Below are 20,754 nucleotides of genomic sequence, written 5' to 3'. Positions count from 1 at the left end.
TTCTGTCAGTCCCTATATGTAGCCATGTGTCCTGATCATCTGCGAGCCTAGAAGTAACGTATTCCCCTAGTGTTTTTTTCCAAGGGCCATTGGCAACCCCGACAAAGTTCCTCCACTTCCCAAACCCACCCCTGCTCTTGCTACAGTGAACTATGCAAGGTGGCTCTGAAGCTAAGAAAGTACTTTGGAGCAGGACTTCCAATCTTTTTTCATGAAGTCTTTAAAAATTTGCTGTAAGCTGCACTAAGAAAACTCCAAGGACTGCCTATTTCTCACTTAAGAATGTTCTAGCTTTTTCATATAGAAGCATCACTTTTCCCAGCCTCATATCCAGCCAAATACCACTGCTTTTCTTGTAGTTGAAAAAATTAAATTTCTCCTTAGAGAAATAAGCTTCCTTGTTTTCTTCTCTTTATTCTCCTTTTTCTTTTGTCACAAAAAAACTATGCTGATGAAAATAAAGCATTTCTTACAGTGACTAAAAGGACAAAGATTGTACACATCTCTCAAAACTACTGCTAATACACTACTGTGTCTAAGCATAGCAATGATTAAACATACATTTTCTCTAAAGGTAGCTGGAAAAGATGTTCACATATATATTTTACTTCCTCCTGTATGAACCGACCACAACCAGGACTCAGCACGTTCGTTTTAACAATAAATATTTTTTAAAAATCAACTATGGCATATTAATTTTAACTGTTTCTCTAAAAAGAAGTAAGATACTCCCCAAAGCATTTTGATACCAAACATAGCATTAATGGCCCCTACGGTCTTCTGCTGGATAACTATGGTTACTGAGGGAAGTATTAAAAGGGAAATGGATGAAAAAGATTTCCCCAAAATAGGTCATGCTAGGAGGCCTGGAAGCTTAAGAGCCCTAAGGTAAAATATAAGGTGAGTTAAATCATCAGAAAGCAAACAAACAAGCAAACAAACAAAAAAAAAAGCAACTGCATTGATAAGCAGCGAATTTGCCTGCGGACTGATTGGTCAAGGGGCTAGACACACAGCATGAGTGGCGCTATTGTAACCATGCAGTTTATGGAGCTGGGGGGAAAGAGTTTCTCACTGTCAACATCTAGTTGCTGCGGCTAGGATGGGTAAGAACTGTATTTTTCTCTCTTCTCCTGCTCTTTGGACACTTTGTTTTTAATGAACAGTTGGTATCAGAGCTAAGTCCAAAGACTGTTACATGTGGGATTTCCTAATGCGGAGACCTGGCAGAGCTGTTCGGTGTTCAGCCAAAACACTAAATAGAAATGAGACTACCTCAAAATGTAACAACGGAGCATCCTCATTCTCTTTCAGTGTTTTCATTTAGTTGGAGCAAATGTTTTGCTTTAATGCAATTGAAAAGAAAAGAACATTTAGGGACAACATAGCTAGATCCCTCATAAAGCTTCATTTTCAAAAGCAAGTGTTTAAATATCTAAATAAATGACAATTCATTCTCTGTTTACTTTAGGTAAACAGCAAATGCATCGCGGAGTACTCATTTTCAAAAGCTAATCAAGAACATTAGGTCCCGACAGATTCATTTAATAGAAATATAATAGGCATTTCTTCTTGCTTTTCATCTTGTCTTGCTGTAAATGCTAAAATGAACAGCAAATTAACCCTGCGTTGGAACAGAGTCCCTGTCACAGCTGATACCCCCTCTCTCGCGACTTGTAAACATCCCCGCATCCTGTCGCTGCTTTGACTTCTCCTACAGAGGAAAGACGAAAGTGCCTGATTGAGTTTGGCAAGAGAGTGTAGGAACACTTGAATCCTAAAGGGAGTACTGCGTGTCAACTCTGCTATCTTTCCCAGCAGAACAAAATATTACCATGCTGTCTCCTAAAATAGTGTACAATTAGGAAGGAGGAGGAGGAGTGGAGGTGGGATTGTTGTTTTTTTTTTTTTTTCCAAGCTACATATATCGACTGTCTTTCTCTCCATTTTTAACTTTACTAGCCATTCTCCAAATGGCTGGTTATAAACTACTATACAGAACAAGCTAACAAAGACAGGGCCATCCACGCTCTATAATCAGATATAAAAGATTTGCACACAATCTGAGATCTTATAGTTAATATTCAGTGATATCAGAATTAGCATTTAGAACTCTATACAGAAAAACTGTAATACTTCATAAATGATGTAATAATGAACAAACCCTTTCAAAAACTGTTTTCACTGTGCTAAAGTAACATTCTAGACTTGTTGTAAGTATGTTATTCTTACAAGTAGTTCGCAGTTATTCTTGAAGGCAAGCCTTGGAGTTTCCTTAGCATAGTGCTGCTGGGGGAAATTTTCAGCTTGTCCATCTTCATCTCTAGCCTGAAGGGAAATATAATGGCCTATTTAGGGACTTAACAAATAATGGAAGAAAAAAAAAAAGCTAAAAGCATAACAGCTTAGACCATTAAACAAACGGGAATCCAGAAATAACAACATTATTAAGAAGTTTGTTTAAATACGCAGTACGCCTTTTAGATGTCAAAATTCGGGGTTTATTTTTCTTGACGTAGTTTGGTTTCGACATGCAAATTCACTGTGGTGTGATATTTTAAATGATATGAAGCAAACCAAAATCAAATAGTTTCGTTGGCAATTAACCACCACTTTGGTCTTCCAGTGGCTTTCGTTGCACATTGAGGATTATATGACATACGTACGTGTTTAAACTTTTCGGCATGCTTAAGCAATCTCTAGATAACGCACTTTAAGAAAATTCTAATAGCAAGGCCACAAGAAAAGCAGTTTGCATCGTTATATTTTGCATCGTAATACTATTAGAGATAAACTGATTCCCCTTGATTTTTAAATAAAGATCTGAAAGGAGCAATGATCTAGTAAGAACAATGATTCTTCAATCGAATGCAGTAAAAAAAAAAATAGATTTAATTAAGAAGCTGCATTAAAAGTTACTAGTTATTTTGATCTACACTGTTAATTAAGAAAGCTGAAGTTTAAATGGAGACATTAACAGAACCCATTAGCAATACCGCTTGCATACAGTCTTGTCCTCCTAATCTCCATCCGTTTCTGGTTTGGAGTGGGAGAGGGGGAGAGGTAGGTGAAAGGAGGCGTGTCTGCAGCACACTCATTAAACCATTCATTTGGGTGACACTTGCACCTCGCTCTGCTCTCATCTCATCTTAGCCCTAACTGCTCCCCCTTTCCTGGCCTCCTGAAATTCACAGCTGAGCTGTCTCCCTCACATATGGCTTGCATATAATTATGCATATTCCATTTTGCGCTGCATTAAAATGATGAGCTCCTGGCTCCCTGCCAGCTGATTTTAAAAAGCCCAAGTGAAGTAGGAAAAAGGAGAGAAACACAGGGAGAGCCGCACAGGAAGCAGCAGGTAGTTCTGTCGGCTGTCTCTTTAGATAAAATGTATGTCTGGCACCAAGGGAACAGCTGAGAACTACCTGTTGTGATGTATGGATCGAGGAGGAGAAAACAATGAGCGTATGTCTGGGGCACAGCGATGACAGCACTTGGGTGGTGTTTCTCCTTTAATGGAGTGAAATTTGCCGGCTGACAAGTATCACTCAGAGCTCCTGGGCTAGAAGAGGGATCGTCGTTTTAGAAACGGAGCCGTATTTTGTACATTTAAGGATGTATAGCTTGTTTTTTAACAAAGCCTTCTGCTACTTATTACAGGGAGGGAACTGGATGGAATTTGGAAATGGAATGTCATGGGCAGTAATATTTGGGTTACAAGAAGTTGGTGGGAGAAGAGAATTGCTCTGTTTTGGTTTCATTTTTGAAATGTATGAACATCTCTGGGATTGAGTGCCTTTTTATTATACCTTTTATCCCCCCTACCAAATCAAAGTAAAATAAAAATGCAGTTATAGGACTGGACTACATGTGACAGAAAGCGTAAGCTTTGTTCACGTTCAGTGGTTATCAAGGACTGAAAGCGATGATGCTCCTTCTCACAGCGTCTCACAGCGTCAGCTCTCCTCTGCAGCTACATCTGGGCTTAAGTTAATATAGTCTTAAATGGGGCCCACTTTAAAGTGGAGTGTATAAATAAAAGGCAGCTGGAGGAAAAACAATAAGATGCCAATGGGTAGCAACGATGTTAGATTCTTCTATTCTCTGTAAGTGTGTTTTAAGCCACTCTGTGAGGTCTCTTGACGGCTGATGCTACATCTACTTCGTCTTTCCTATTCTGCCATTTCCAGTGCCTTACTTTTAGCTGGTACTTAACAAACGTTTAAGTGATGAAGAAAAAAAAAAAGCCCCATACATGGATAGTAACTAGACCTTACTATAAACAACTCTATAGAAAATGCCACCTCGAAATATGCTAAAGTTGGTGGTTAGGTTTATTATATTCCTGATGCACTATGATACATATGCTTGGAAACACACTTAGCATATAGTTTACGAGGGCTACTATTTACATATATATGTCTATATTCAATATATATGTATCTTGTGTATAAATATTCATAAGGTGGAATATGTTTATTATGCATGTACTATGTGTACACATTCATACACACCAGATGCCTGGGGATATTTTCAACATTAGTGGCAAAAATACATCCATTCCACTTACACGTAAGGTGATCACAATGCTTTTTATGTTTTTAAAGGACATGAAATAATCCCATTGTCTAATATTTGAAGGTGCTTCCTCAAAGGAGCTAAAGATTTCATATAAAGACTCATAATTTATGAGGTGGAATAAAACAGCCATGGAAGAGAAAGGAGAGGGAGATTGAGAGGGCTGGAAGTGAAGAGAGAAAGCCAGAGATTTGCTTCTTTATGAAGCTGTCTATTTGCCTCTCCATCAAACCCCATGGCCCTTGGAATGGTCTGCCTCTCGCAAGCCATCTGATGCCAGAGTGCAAGACGTTCCATCCTGCAGCCATTTGCCGCATTGCCACCATGTGCCACAGAGCTGGGAAGCATACAACATGCTAGGACCCCCAGCGCCGTCTCCCTCACGTGTGTGTGCACACATTGAGCACTCACCCGCCTCTCGCCAGAGTAATTCCTTTTGCATTCCAAAGGGTTTTTTAGTGTAAATGTTAAAACTACTATTCCTAGACTAAGTGAAATTAAGTGCATTCAGCGAAGGCAATAATTCTCCACTCTTGACTGCATACTAGAATCATCTGGGGTGGCTTTTTAACATTGGAGCCTATCCTGCCCCCTCCTGTCCCACTTTTTTCCAAGACTCTGATTTAATTGGTCCAGCATGGGGCCCGGACATGGGTGTTTTTTAAAAAGCTCTGGGGTGATTGTAATGTACAAGCAGGGCTGAGAACCATTGATCTAAGGAGGGTGCCCAGAGGAGGGGTATCAAGAGGAGGCCCTTGGCACAGTGTCGGCAGAATGTTCTCTAACCACGTCCCGACCCCACTAGAGTGAACTGCTATGCAACACTAAGAGGATGTAGGATATGGCCCCTGGGATGGGTCTTATTGTAAAGACTCCAGAGATGACACGGCTAGCTGATTGCAGGCAAAAAATCCCTTATTTTAGTTCTTGGCATGACAAATAACATTGGAAGAACTACTAGACCAGCTCCTCAAAAGGCCTTTCTGAACCTCTATAACCAAGTCAAAAATCCCCATGTGCCCTCGCTTTGACTTGACACAGGTACAACTTTACACCGGTTGGTGTGATTTTTTTGTCTTCTCTGCAAAGTAGCATGCTTCCTAAGGGCAGAGATAGTGCCTGGTTCCTCACCTCTGGACCTTCAGCCCCAGCCACTGCATGGTACACGGTAAGTGCTCTGTGGGAATGAGTTCTGTTTTCATTCCTGCAACTCGATGGCGATGTTAGACAAAACTCCTAGTAGAGTCATTTTATAACCTGTTATATATTGAAGTCAGTGCCTTCTGCCTCTGCCCCATCTGGGCTGGCAGACAATGGCATATCGAGGCAGGGCTGCGTAAGCCCTGCAGACATTCAGCATCTCTGGTCATGGTAAAAACATGAAGCAGAATGACTTTTAGTTGTTTTCTTTTATTGTTCTTAAATTCTTCACAGACCATGAGCTCTCTCACTGTCTTTCTTGGGGCAGACCACCCCACTGCCAGCTCTTGGCATCTCCTGGGGCCCGGAGACCTGTGTTGATGTCTGACTTTGTTCTGGAGTGACCAGTTCTGACAGAAGGAATGCCAAGATACATGATGAACTAATTCTCTCCATGTGTCTTATTCTCAGCAGCTTTATTCTGACTAATACACTGGATATTTACGCCAACTATGGGGAAAAGCAAACGGGAAGGGTTTTTTTTGTTTTTTTGTTTTTTTTTTTTTTTTACATTTTACTACAAATGCGATCGTCAAACCAAAGGTACATTTCTTATCTACTATTCTAAGAAGACTCCACCTCTTGCCATAAAATAGAAATAGAAATCCTTCAATTAAACTGCAGAAAGTAAATATCCTTCATTTAAACTGCAAGGGGATTTCCCCATCTTGCTGACAGTCATGTTGTGCCTACCATTTGAATAAATATTAGATTATGTGCGACACTTAGATCCATTGCCTCTCTACCTCAAAAATCTCCGGCTTAAACAAATTCATATTCACCTCTCTCTCCCTTTCCCTTTTTTATTTTGATTCTTACATACGGCAATCTTTGGTTCTCTTTCAAAGAATTCACTTCTTCCTTTGGGCCAAAGCTTTGGTGTCATGTACATCTTCAAGCAAGATCAGCATGTTTTCTCCTCGAGAGTCTCCCTTAGAAAAGGTGGAACATTCTAAAATCAGCTCCACCGGCCTATACCCCAGAAAAGTGAGATTTTTCTGACTCAACAAAAAGGTTAACACTGCTGCCATTTAAGTGGAAAGATAACTACGCTTCCCAGTTAAGACCTCCCTGTGATGAATGGGAGTTTACACCTCTGTGTCGCCGTGATTTCAGAACTTTTTTGGAAAACAAGAGAAGGTTCTGCCTGGAACCAGAGTGGGGAGAGCACACAGAGCGTCTAGACTGAGCGTTCCGGTGCTGTGGCGGACTTGGCACACACCGGCTCACACACGTGGTGTTGTTACCAGACTTGAGAACATCAAAAATAGTGCATCTCCAAGTTGGGGGGGGGGGGGGTAAGTTTAGAGATGAATAGTTGCAGAGAAAAACTTTCATTTTTTAGAACACACTCTTTGAGCCATGAGTAATAGAATTTCCGTTCAAAATTCAAGACAAAAGCACAGGGACACATCACCTCTGAAAACCCTTAGGATTTCATTTTCCGATTTCCGGTCCCATTTCCGGTCTTTCTTTCCTTAGCCAAATGCCTACATACATTTCTCTTGAAGAAACTCAGAAAGGAATAAACTGCAACTGTCATGTGTGTTGGGAACATCTCTGTGACCTTGGCATAAAGGTCAGCCCGGTTTCCAGGCCCCTCAGTGAAGTTCAGCCAGTGCTGGCCCTGGGCTAAAATAACACAAGGAGGCCTGTGGAGTGGCTCCTGCTTCTTCTGGATTACAGCTCAGCTATTCTCATCTTGATGGTCCAAACTCCTCATGACTGAATGCCCAGTTCCCTTCAACTGGATTCCTGTCCTTTACCCCCATTTTCTCTTTGTAAAACTAGATTCCATTTGTCCTCCCCCACTTCTCCTGGAAAATTCGTATACATCTTTTAAGCGTTCATTCAGTCTGCAGCTCCTTTAGGAAGCCATTCCAGACCTCTTCCTCCTGATCCTAACCCGGGCTCTGTACCCCTCTGTCTATATATTTATACGTATCAGCATTCCACCCATTGCATTGCATTATGACCATCTATGTGTGTGTCTTCCCCACCAATCTGTGAGGTCCTTGAGTGCAGAAACTGTTCTATTCAGCTACAAATCTCTAGAGCCTCATCTACTGCCTGGCATATTATAAAGACTCCATAAATGGTGAGTGAATGAGTGAGTAATGAGTTCCTATCCTTCAACCCTAGCATCTGGACATTCTGCCTTGCACTCTGGTCCCCAGAGGTGAGTGCCCTGCCCCTGAACCTCAGGAATCATCTCCATACCTGAGTCTGAGCAGGCCTCTGCCAGAGTTCTCTGATCACACCTGCCTCCCGCCTGGACCCTCACTGGCTACTCCATGCACTTCTGCCCAACACCTGTCCCTCCCACCTGGTGAGACACTAGAGTCTTAGCCTCACTTCAGATCTTGTACTCAATTTGGACTTAAGCCAATAATCATTTTGTCCATGTTTCTCTCCTCTGCCTCCCCCTCTAACCTCTGGTTGTTGCTTAACAAATTCTCATCCCCAAAAGTCCATTCTCAGATTAACCAACCCAGGGCCTTGCTCCCTGTTTCTGCTATCTCATCTGGTCATAGTGCCCCAAGTCAGTCTGGAACTCCTTGGTGTAACTCATCTTGGTTATGACTCATGTCTTATCTTCCCTACCAGATTGGAAGCTGCTTAAGGGAAAATGGATGAAGCCCCCATGCTCAGCAGAGTCCCTTGTACAACAAACAATCCTGTAAGTATATGTTGAATGGATTCATTAACCCTTTGCTCCTCCTTAAGCCAAGGTCCAGAAGCATTCTGTTTTTCTCCACCCTGAATGGTCTGCCTCTACAAATGGATCCCCTTAAGTGTGAGTTGTTCCTATGCAAATATTCAAGTCAGTGAACATCAGATTGCAGAGAATGGCATGGCTTGTGGACAGGATTATGTGTGCATGCAACTTGGGTAGAGAGCTTTCTCTCGCACAGAGGACTCCCACCTGGCATCAGGCTCCCTGCTCTGGAGACACCCCAGGCACGCGGAAACATCAGTTTCTGGACCCAGGCATCTGCTCAATTCACGTTAGTACTAATTTTTGCGTCAGACTCCTTGGCCCTCCCTTTCATTAGCTTGTCATCAAAGATTGACTATGGGATTCCTGCAGTGGTGCTCTTTTACTTTGTTCTTTTAACAAAATGTATTTAAATTCCCATTTAGCAAGCAGGCCAAGGGAGAAGCTGTTTCCCCAGTGACGTTCCTCCTAATTCTCCATCCTCCATACCTGCCAGGCTCCTCTGACAGCTCCCACATCTCTGATGGATGAGATGGACTTATTTGCTGCAGCTATTTTTTCACTCCATGCAAACCTTTATATATATCATAAATTTTTAATATCCAATTTGGAGTCTTCAAAGAATAACGGTAACAAATATGCAACATGAAGATAATGGGAATCAAATCATGTTTATGGCCTCTAGGAGCATCTCCTTAAACGATGTCAGGTCAGAACCACTCAGAGCTGTGAGCGCGTGAGGCTACCAGGCTGATCTCGCGCCTGATTAATGGCTGCCCTTACTCAGGGGCCCTAATGGATTGCATGACAGTTACGGCAACAGATTCCACATCAGCCTGAAATACAGCTACCACACCAGCTAAAATATATCATGCTCATCCCAGCACATTACAGCTGTGTCCAGAAAAATCAGAGCAGTTGCTAAGTGGTTCTGAAAATCCCTGTTTTTGCTTCTCATTTAAAAAATCTGTTCTTCCTATATTGGACAGGACTGCTGGATTTATCTTGCACTGCTTTTTGTCAGGTCACCTGAGTGTCTTCGGTAAGAACTGTCTTACCAAAGTGGTCCGCAGGTAAGGCCCAGCAGCTGGGGCATGCAGCCCCCTCTTCTGTTCTCTGCTAAAGTCACACCACCATCACATCCCAAGCAGCTTCTGATTATCGCAGGACCCTCAATCCATGGGGGATTATCCAGGCTCCTTGATGGCTCCCCTCCTCCCACCTCTTGCCTCCACCCACCAATTGCCTTTTGGCTTTTTCACTCACTATTCATTTGTATTTATTACCCAGGGTCATGTGAGGGGAAACAAAAGGCAGGCAATTCCACCATGTTACCCGTTGGCACCTATGAAATACTTAAATAATTGGCCTAATCTAGGCATTTCAGGTGGTCCTTTTATTCCTTTCCTCTGAAATCACTAGGCAGAAGGGGCTGGACTCCAGTCTTTATATACAGACCTCAGGATGGGCCTAAGGAATTAGAGAAAATGTGAACCAGGCAAGGCTGGAAAGGGACCCCAGGACCCCATCTGTAAGAGTAGGAAAGAATCCAGACGTAATGGAGGAGATTTACTATCCACAGGAAGTCTCCCTCGAAATAACCTGGGCTCAGATGGGAATAGGAAACACACTAGAACCAGATGAAGGTACTGCTCTGGATATTATCAAAGATTAATAGTAACAGCTAACATCCCTACAGCTGTTATGAACGCACCAGACATCATTCTAAGTGCTTTATATTTAACACACACACACACACACCTATATACCAGAGCAAAACAAAAACTTATGATTAGGTACTATTATTACCTCCTTTTTATATACAAGAAAACAGCAGCACAGAGAGATGATGTTGTTCATACAAAGTCGCACAGCTAACAAGTGGTGGAACCAGAATTCAGACTCAGGCAATCTGCCTCCACAGCCCTCACTCTATACTTGATGATCTGCTAGCTCTCTGCTAGTGGTTTAAAACAAAATCAGTGTTGGGGCACCTGGCTGGCTCAGTCGGTTAAGCGTCCCACTTTGGCTCAGGTCATGATCTCATATGAGTTCAAGCCCCACACTGGGCTCTCTATTGTCAGCACAGAGCCCGCTTCAGATCCTCTGTCCCCCTTTCTCTGCACCCCCCCCAAAACAAATAAACATTTAAAAACTTTTTAATTAAAAAAAATCAGTGTGAAATCACTTGAAAACACTGATGTCATTAAGCTAAAAATATATGTTATTAATTCATTAAGGGAGGTTTTCATAATTCTCTGGTTTTCTTGGGTTTTCAATTCTAAGATTGAATACACCAAAGAAATGAGGAAAAGAGGGTAGTTAAGGACAAACATAACTGAAGGTGGTGGTGGGGTGGTCTGCAAAGAGCCTAGGAAAAAGAGGTGAGAGCAAACGTGAGTCAGTAAGTCTCTGGCACAGGCTGAGGGAGATGCTACTTCAAAATTTATAAAATTAATCCTTAAAACAAACCAACCTCTTTGGCCTGATTCTTATTAAATAACCTTTGGATCATTGATTATGACACCTAAGCCCATCAATTCCAGAAGGACATGTCCTACAGAGCTCACTCAACTATTCAGATCCTTTAGCAATTTCCTTCGTGAATTTCTAAAAGCATTATCAATATTATCATATTATTTTTTATTAGTCCCATAAATGGTTCTACACGGACTATAAAGGACATTGTGTGTCTTATGTCATTCAGTCCTGGAACTCCAGTATATAAATGCAGATTGTGGCTTTGGTTAACATGAATCAGCTCATCAAAGCAGTGGATGAACTGTGGATGAATTTTTGGATGAACTGGCAAAATGAAGTCCCTGGACTTGTCTAGCCAAGGAACAGGCCGAGATTGTGGTGATTCTTCAAGAGTTGGGTGTGGGGAGCCAAAGGCCAGTTCACTAGCCTCTGTTCAATACCACAACACCCTCTACGACTAGGAAAAATTGAGACAGAGCAACAGTAATGTAGCCCCCATCAGGCTGATGGCTAATTCGCTCAGTGGGTAAGAAGATGATGCAAGAGGCTCAGGGGCACTTCCTGAGATAGTTAGCTTGCCCTGTTGTCCCTGTCACAGAACATACCCTTCATCATGACCTGCCACATCACATGCATAAAGGTCTTAGCAAAGGGGAGATGGACACCAGAAACATGTGAGAGAATGTGGATGAATCAGTGTGCATCGCTCACTGCTTTTGGAAGAAATAACTCAAAGGGCATACCCGGGTGATGATGGTCATGGATAGCTATGAATCACAAATTGAAACACTTGTGTCCTTGAACTAGTTTCTCATTCTGAGGTCAAGGACTATGATTTCTAAATTAGCAGCAATACTTGTCAAAGACCATGGTGTCACAATTGTTATCTGTAATAAAGGTTCAGTGCTCAAACCAACCTTACCATCAACCACAGAAATGCCATAATCAGGATCCAGATACTACAGGACTGTTAACATCTTCTCTGCATGGTTCACATGGGCCTCAGCCTACCTCATTCCCTTGGTGCCCACCAACCTGCAAAGTAGGCCTGTAGATGCCCCCTAGAGGTCTGCACCGGTTCCCTACCAGCTCCAGCTTTGAGGCTACTTCTATACCACGCTCAGCTCTCAACCCTCACTCTTGGCTCTAGACCTGCCTTGGAAGCTTTGATCTGTGCACTCGGCCTGGCTGGAGCTGTCTCCACAGAGGCTGCCTTGAACTAGCCATTCTGGTCCTCCACCTTGGATAGCTACAGAAAAGTATCCCATCCTGGTCACTGCCCTGACCCGGGACAATTTTACAGTCAGCGTCCTATAATGGTGCCCAAAATATAACGTGTCTTAAAGATAAGGTTTCCTTAGTAAGAAACAGAAGTGCGAATTATGCAATGGTTTTAAAGATCTAAAGTTGGCCTGACATAAAGAAGAAAGACCAAGAGTAGGAGTAAAATCCTGGCTGTTACTGTGCCCTGTCCACACAAATGCTCTGACCAACATGGAGTGATGCTGTGGCTTGTACCAGTGGTGGCAGGCAAAGGAGAAAGACAGCGTGACACGTCTATTCACTGTGCCTCCTGGGTCTTTCCAAGTGTGAAGTTGGGATGTGATTCTGAACAGGATGGTCCTCCTCCTGACTGCTTCAATTATGAGCCACGTACCACTTGAACTGCTAACAGAGGTGCCATCAGACTTAGAGCAACAAAGTCAAAATTACCTTGTTTCCAAACCCAGGACTGATCAGCCTCTCTGAGGAGGCAAATGTAAAGATGGCAGCAAAGGAGCTTCTGATCAAATGGCCCTCTCCGGAGTCTTAATTTTAAATCCCTGCCGTTCTGCAAATGATAAATGGAAGTAATAAAAAGCGGGACTGTGACATGTTTAAAGAGGGGGCAATCTTTCAAGCAGAATTCGACTTGTGTTGAGGGAAGGGCCTGTTAAAGCCACCAGCTGAGTACCAGATTAAGGTCCATGCTTAGATGATGATGTCAGTTAACACTTGTTCCTCTGTCACCCCTTTTTGAAAGTATTATTGTTTTTGTTGTTACATTTCCAGGAGTTACATTTTAGAATCAAAGCCTAAGTGACAAAAGACAAAAAGTGTCCTTGGTTTCCACATCCTCTCTCTGTGTAGTATAGTTGAGAACAAGAAGGTATAGTTTTCTCCTGCACAGCGAGCAGCCCTGCCCCTCCTGTTTGTCCCATTCCTCTTACCTGACCTTTCTGGTTACCGAAATTCCCAAACTATTTCAGATCCTCCATACTCTGGTATCTCAGTTGCCCAGTGGGATTCTAGATATAAGATAACTGGGGAGCCACATCGGAATAAGGCTCCCAGACTGCAGACTGGACCCCAATGGAGAGAATATCACTGCTTCCAAAGACGTCCAATTCAATGACTGCTTCACAGAGATGTCACCCCCAAAAAAAAAATTCATTATAGAAGTCACTTTGACAGTGGCATTAAGATTAAAGTTTGTTCTCTGCCAGACACCATGCTAAACAATTGTAGACTTTGGCTCATTACTCCCCAAACCGTTGTAAGGTCTATATGACCATTACTACCCTCATTTTTCCAATAAGGAATCTGAAGTGTAGAGAAGTTCAGTGACTTTTCCAAAGCAAATGAGCTAACAAAGGCAAAGCTGGGGTCCAAATGCAGGTGTTGTGACACCATGCCCAGGCTCTTGATCCCCATGCAACACTGGCTCTTCCACTGCAGCTCAGTCAGCAGAGGATGTTGGCTGACAATGAGCAACAGAAACTGTAGATATTACTAGAAGGCAGAGAAGTCAAGGTTCAAATGTCCCTGCGGGTCCTTGCAGGAGAGAGGAAAACTTTGCCCTCTGATCTCCCCTCTTTATGGTGAAGCACCAATGACCATTGCAGTGGTCAATGGAGCCAGCACCTCCCTGAAGGTCAAGGCCTGGGGGTCAGTCTACTAGGCCAAAGGCAACACAGGCAACAAGAACACAGCCAAAGGTTGAGCAGATCCAAACCCTAAGCCCACCAGGATGGAGGGCAATGACCTTTCCAAGTATTCTGCACTTGAGGTATGGGGCAAAAAAAGAGGGAAGGATGGAAGGAGAGGGAGGGTGGGGAGTTGGTGTGGAAATGGGAGTTTGCCCGGGGAGTCCTATAGGTCAGCAGGAGAAGCTCTGCACAGAGATGGTGGGGGGGGGGGAGGACACACCCCTTAAGTTGACAGACTTCCCATTGGGGGCCTGCTTGTTTTGAAATCCCTCTTATATTTCATTTGCAAATCTACATGATTAAGATGATGGGATTCCAAGGTGAGAGTGGGAGCCTGAATCTTTTCTTGGGTGTCAACATAGACTGAGCCATGTTTTCAAGGACAAAAGATTCTAAATTCATAAAACTTTCCTTGTGGTTCTTACCTAATCATAGAACAGAAAACTGTCAAATGGTTTGATGTGGAAAATAGTAAAAGGGGAATAGGAATGATCATTTGATATAACTATTATAATATTAGCCTTCTCTTGTTACTAAAACATGCAATGTTTTACTACATGCAATCAAGTATCCTAGTGTGTGAAATAAAGAAATTTCACTCTTATCTTTGCCTTAAGGAATGACAGACCTTTGCCTTTGAATGACAAAAATGATTTGTCTAATTCTATAAACTACAGGTTGTACCATCTGCCTTTATACAAAACCATTCTACGTGGCATTGTGACCCCATAGAAAACAGACCGCAATGACAAGGACACGTATATAACTTTTTTTAAGGTCCCATTCATTCATTCACTCCTTCCTCATTTATTGAGCATCTACCAACGTGCCCAGCAGTTGTAGACAACTGAATAACTAACCATCTAAAATGAATGGTATTCGGAGCATCTGGGTGGCTCAGTCGGTTGAGCATCCAACTTCAGCACAGATCATGATTTCATGGTTCATGGGATTGAGTCCCATGTCCACGCTCTGTGCTGACAGCTTGGAGCCTGGAGCCTGCTTCGGATTCTGTGTCTCCCACTCTCTCTGCCCTCCCCCCACTCACGCTCTGTCTCTCTCTCTCTCTCTCAAAAATATAAACATTAAAAAAATAAATAAATAGGGGCGCCTGGGTGGCTCAGTCGGTTAAGCGGCCAACTTCGGCTCAGGTCATGATCTCACCCCGTGAGTTCAAGCCCCGCATCGGGCTCTGTGCTGACAGCTCAGAGCCTGAAGCCTGCTTCGGATTATGTGTCTCCCTCTCTCTCTGCCCCTTCCCTGCTCGCGTTCTGTCTTTCTCTCTCCCTCTCTCTCTCTCTCTCAAAAATAAACATTTAAAAAAAATTAAAAATAAATAAATAATAAAATAAAATGAATGATATTCAGCCCACATGTCCAACACATTTTAATTTTTTAAGTTCAACGATAGTAAAGCAAAGGATCCCTTGCCAAGGGCTAACCATTCACAATTTGGAGTGTCAAATATCATACATTTATATCCTATTTAAAATTTAGATTTTAAAATAATTATAATTTTTAAAGTAAATAAAAGTCAACCACAAAAGGCAAGAAGTAGAAAATATTCGCATAAGCAAACAAGAATTAGGATGAAATAAAAAACCAGAAAAAGTGAGAGCAAATTCTCAAAGGCCAAGCACTCCGTGTGCCATTTAGCTGAGGAGGTTAGTACAGAAATGGGTGAGGAGGGCCATTTGGTGCCAATACTGAGCTGAGTTTGATTTCTGCACCAGCAATAAAACAGGGGACATAACATCCAGCTCAGAAATTCAATGCAAGGATTAAATGAAACAATTCATCGCAGGTCCCACACAATGCATGGAACAGAGTAAGTACTCAATATAGGACAGTTATTTAAATTTCACAGACCCACTTTCTTTTCTGAAGAGAAAAACTCAGCTGGCAGGAAGGCAACAGGGACTCACTCTCTCCTATCATTAAAGTCTTGATTAAGTTGTGCACAACTATACAGCATGCTCGGCAGCCAAAGACCGATGTCAGTCAGAAGACACTGGTGAAGAGTTGAGGGCTTTTTAGAAATGCATAAGCACTAATCAGGATCTTAACCCTCTACACATCGATATCAATGACCACTTCTACGTCTCTTTCACCATCTGACTACTCATTCCACTCCCGGCAAATAAAGCATGGTTGTGTTTTCTTTTTTTATCCCTTCATCTCCTCTTGGGTTTTGCAAGCAGTATCTCCATCAAGCAACTTTCTACATGGGCTGAGCAGCTCCCATCCAGGTGAGCAGCCGGAAATTCACGGAGGCTACCACGTGTTGAATTCCGCGGCCCTCACCACACCTCTGTCAACTCAACCAAGGTCTTACTGTCGGTCTCTTCCTTACCATTCATATCCTCTCCCTTTATTCCTTATTTCCAGCTGCTAACTTCACCCTGTATCAACTTTGTTTCTAACTCAGTAACAGAGGACACCTGCATCATCTGCTGATTTTAAACGCTCCGCAGAGGTCAGGCACCCATACACTGTGACCCACACACTCTTTCCAAGCCGAACGGCCTCACCAATGACAGAGGATCAAATTACAGGGGAGAATTTCTCAACAATCCAATGTGTGGTTCACCATTTTCACAAAATGTATAAATGAGAGGATATAGTTTTCTTATTCAAAAGGCAAAGAAGGCTTATTCTTTCCTTTAAATGTTTCATCATTTATTAGGTCCTTATTCATTTAAGAATTCAGTACAAAACTGTTGCCTTTGAGTTTTGTCTTGTTTTTAATGTGTTCATCCTCATCTTTTGACACATCATCTCTCCTTCACACTCTTTAGACAGGACCCTGAATCACCTGGCAGTCTCTCCTCCATAAGTGAGACTCCCCTCTCCTAGCCACCTGTGCAATCGGAAGGAGCTTTCTTTTATTTTACAGATTTACTTCATCTTGAAGTAAAATGTCATTTCGTTTCTATTTCTCCCCACCCCTTGCCCTGCCACAGGAAGCTGCTGTACAGGTACCATATAATGTTTATGCTCATTTGTTTCTTTGTATTACATCCTGCCCTCCTGTGCTCCAGAATCGGATGTCTACAAAGATATAATCAAAATGAAATTGTATTAGTTTAGATCAACATCTGTGGCAGCAATTCCTTAAATGATACAAACAAGGCAGTAGCTATAATGTCTGTCTTGTTTCAAGGTAAAAATGAAAAATGACATCTTTGATGGAGAAGACTCCACAGAGACCCGGGGAGAAACGCGGCCTCTTCCCCTGCTCACAGACAGCTCTCTTTCCCGTCATATGGCTGACAGGTGTGTAATCATGTTCCTTAGTCACAGTTTGTGTTAAAATAACCAATTACCAAATGAATGAGAATTGAGCTCTAGTGTGACTGTCGCCACTGTTGCAGACTGATGATGCACATCCAAAGCACAGCTTTAAAGAGAGGCTCTGATGGGCTCCTCCCCAAAGATACTCTCCAAGGCTAGAAGCCTCTCCCACTGTACAATGACTCTGCTCAAATACAGGACATTTCTCCTCTGACCCCTGCCCTAAGGAATGAAGCATCCAACAGGGCCACCATGGATGATCAGTCCAATTTCCTTGGCAACTCAAGGTCCCTACCATTTCCTGCCCTTGATCTTTCCATAACACATCACCCTCGCCTCCCATCTAACACCTGCTGGTAGAGCGGTCTCCCTGCCCACCCAGATTTCCGCCTGGACAAGGCAGTACCTGCCATCAACCTGTTCTTCCCTCTGTGATGTATATCACCTTCCACCTGACCCCACAGTGACAAAAGACAATGCTGAAACCCAAGAGCCCTGACATTCCAAGTGTATCCTCACCGGGCAAGGAATTCCCCAGATCTACTCCCCAAGAAAGGTAGAGTAACATGCAGGTAGCCTGCAGAGCCACATGTTGTTCACTGTTGTGGGTATAGTCAAGAGAAGCAAATGCTTTAGCATTGATGAAAAAATGTAAGCACAAAAATCACACTTTCTATTGGCCCAAAGGTTGTCAACAGGCTGGGGGAGAAAGCCCACAAATAACTCAAATGAAGTCAATGTAGAAAATTGAGATAATGACTTATTTACAACAGGTTGATTATAACAGTGCAATTATTACACTGTAGGTGACCTTCACTACTTACCCCTCCCACCTGTCAGACATGCCCTGTTGTGGGCCCATGGGTGGAGGAGCCCTACTTCCCAGACTGGTGGCTGAAGAAAAAGCTGAAGAATAGATGAAAAAAAGTTCCCGCCCTGTAGCTTTGCTTCCCATCTGTGAAGCAGGGTTAGTACTTCGTACCCACACTCGGTCACATAGGAGATGGGTTGTAAGCACCATGCAACACCAATGGTATAACTCAAGAAAAGATTTTTGAGTTGCATGTCCACTGAGATCTTTTGATCAGCAATACTATACGCTTTCAAGCAAACATGAAATTTTCAATAAAGCCAAAGGAGGTGCTGATTCAAATTTTAAGTGGCAAATATCAAAGTAAAAAAGTTAACCTAAAAATCTTTGTATTGCTTTATTTAGACTAACGGATCCAAGGAGATTCAAGACAGCTTCAAAGAAATGAGTAAAAAGTACCATTCTTTTATATCTCTCACTCCTATTTTTTTCTCATCACAAAAGATGTTCCAGTGGAACCAGACCAATGTTACTTTCCTGTAAAAAGGCTTGGTAAGCTATGCTTTGCATGATATGAAAGGTAATAAACATTTAAGAGGAAGGAAAAAACATCAGCTGGTTTTCTCCTTCTGTGTTCTTCTGTAACTTCTTTTTACCTCAGTCTTGTTACCCTCATTAGCATAAGTGCTAATTACCACCCCCCCCTCCTCTCCTACTGGAAGGGCAACTGGGACCCCACATTGGCTTCAACAATGGCTGACATCCCAGGTCAAGGCTGGGGGAGAAGAATGAGATTGGGGCTGTGTAAAGGTAAGTGGGACATGGTGTGACAGATAAGCTAAAAAAGGGACAAAAATGCAGGCGGCTGCTGAAATCAAGGGTCTCCTTCCAAGGAGGGGGCGAGACCCGGTGCTGCGTTGCATATGATGTTCTCTCCTCCACTTATTCATGTGCTCCTGGCAATTTTGGCTGTGGCACCTTGAGTGAAAAGCACACTATTTTGCACATATGGTGGAAAGAGTCTTGTGCATCAGCTGAATGCATACTGTACTACATACACATTCTGTTTTATCTCCGGGCCCAGCCGTGCTGCAAACGCTTGCAAATTGGGAAGCCTTCTGTGCAGTAAAAATACGGACAGGAGAAGCTAGACTGTGACTTATAAGATGCGACACTAGCCAAAAAAGCCAAAGTAACTAAAAGTGAAGGCGTGTGCTTCACGCTCATTGCAACAAAGGCGGCGGCAGCTCTTCAAGGTGGAGACCCCCCCGCCGGGGCTGGTTCGTTTCCCCTCATCCTGTGGTTTCAGACCAAGGAATAGGCTTCCCTTCCACACACGTGATGCCCTCTGGAAACCTCTGCCCGTACCCAATGCTGTTTCATTTTGTGGAAAGTTTGAAATGTATATGGAAACAATTTCAGTGAAATTTCTCATGTACCTCGGTAGGAAATAGTGACGAAATGGCTATTTTTGTCCTCCATTTTCTCCTGACGTCTTCCACCTACCACCCTGCAATGGCACGCTGCTGCCCTCAGCGAGTCCCTGGCATCAGTTTCACTTCCTAAGTGTTTCTCAAAGCAAAATCTGACACTGCTCCGGATTCACAACTCCCGGTATATTGGGGATACAAAAGGGGCAAAGTGGTGGACTGTTCTGACCTTCCTTCTTTCCCACTCTTCCTTTACCTGGAGCCCAAATAAAGTAAGAATGATTTTTGTAAATCACTCTTTTAAAAGGAGCTAAGGAGATTGATAGAAAAAACCCTTTCTCGATTCAAAGGACAGATCTTCCTTTCTTTTTCAATTAGCCTCGTATATGAGTAGGAAGACGGTGCGAGAGCGTAAAGATTTCTCTAACAAATGATAACAATTCTTATAGGGGTCAGTGCATTAAGGCTCCTATCACTCCTTCTCAGGCTGCTGAGAATGGGTAAGTTCTTATCTCAAAAATGAAGAAAGCAAGACATAACCAGGTATCCGACAGAATGCACAGAACTATAACATGGGATTCTTGGGAGCATACGGACTGTTTAAAGTATATAAAGGAAAGAGCAGAGAGCACCCAGAGTAATGCCCCATATTGTCCCATTGTCTGGTTGTAAAGGAGCACCAGGCTTACTAATGTGTGTGTAGCTCCCTCCCTAATCCTGTGTGTAGAATTTGTGATTTCGTTTCCATGTTATTTAGAATCATCCTCTCACAAATGTTAGGAGTGACGGAAGTTAACCCCAAACTGGTGGGGAGCTTTGACTTGCCTCAGGCATGCTTTGGCTCATTTCTGTCAGTTGTTCATTTTCAATATGGTTTTAGTTTGTTGAGTTGCTAGAAACAATAAAATACATATTTAAAAGATTGTGTCTTATAAGAACTCCTCCACGGGCAACTTTACCACACTTTCCACTGTTCAGTACTTTGTTCAGCTTTTTTCTTTGTTAGTTGAGTTTGTGGCTGCTTTTTAAAAATTAGTTGAGGGGCGCCTGGGTGGCGCAGTCGGTTAAGCGTCCGACTTCAGCCAGGTCACGATCTCGCGGTCCGTGAGTTCGAGCCCCGCGTCAGGTTCTGGGCTGATGGCTCAGAGCCTGGAGCCTGTTTCCGATTCTGTGTCTCCCTCTCTCTCTGCCCCTCCCCTGTTCATGCTCTGTCTCTCTCTGTCCCAAAAATAAATAAACGTTGAAAAAAAAATAAAAAAAAAATTAGTTGAA

General features: G+C 42.8%; 1 protein-coding gene across 1 annotated transcript in view; it reads right to left on the bottom strand.

Moving 5' to 3' along the window:
• LOC115514248 (sine oculis binding protein homolog) overlaps nt 1–20,754 on the bottom strand; it is a 163,756-nt gene that overhangs the window by 64,573 nt on the left and 78,429 nt on the right. Inside the window, exon 5 of the mRNA XM_030316064.1 lies at nt 2,233–2,328. Within this exon, the coding sequence (XP_030171924.1) occupies nt 2,233–2,328 (96 nt within the window). The remainder of the gene's footprint in view (nt 1–2,232; nt 2,329–20,754) is intronic.

Source organism: Lynx canadensis, chromosome B2 (genome assembly GCF_007474595.2).
Source record: "Lynx canadensis isolate LIC74 chromosome B2, mLynCan4.pri.v2, whole genome shotgun sequence".
Classification (NCBI taxonomy): domain Eukaryota; kingdom Metazoa; phylum Chordata; class Mammalia; order Carnivora; family Felidae; genus Lynx; species Lynx canadensis.
The sequence above is the reverse complement of the archived record's forward strand: the minus strand, read 5'-3'. Positions and strand labels throughout refer to the sequence as shown.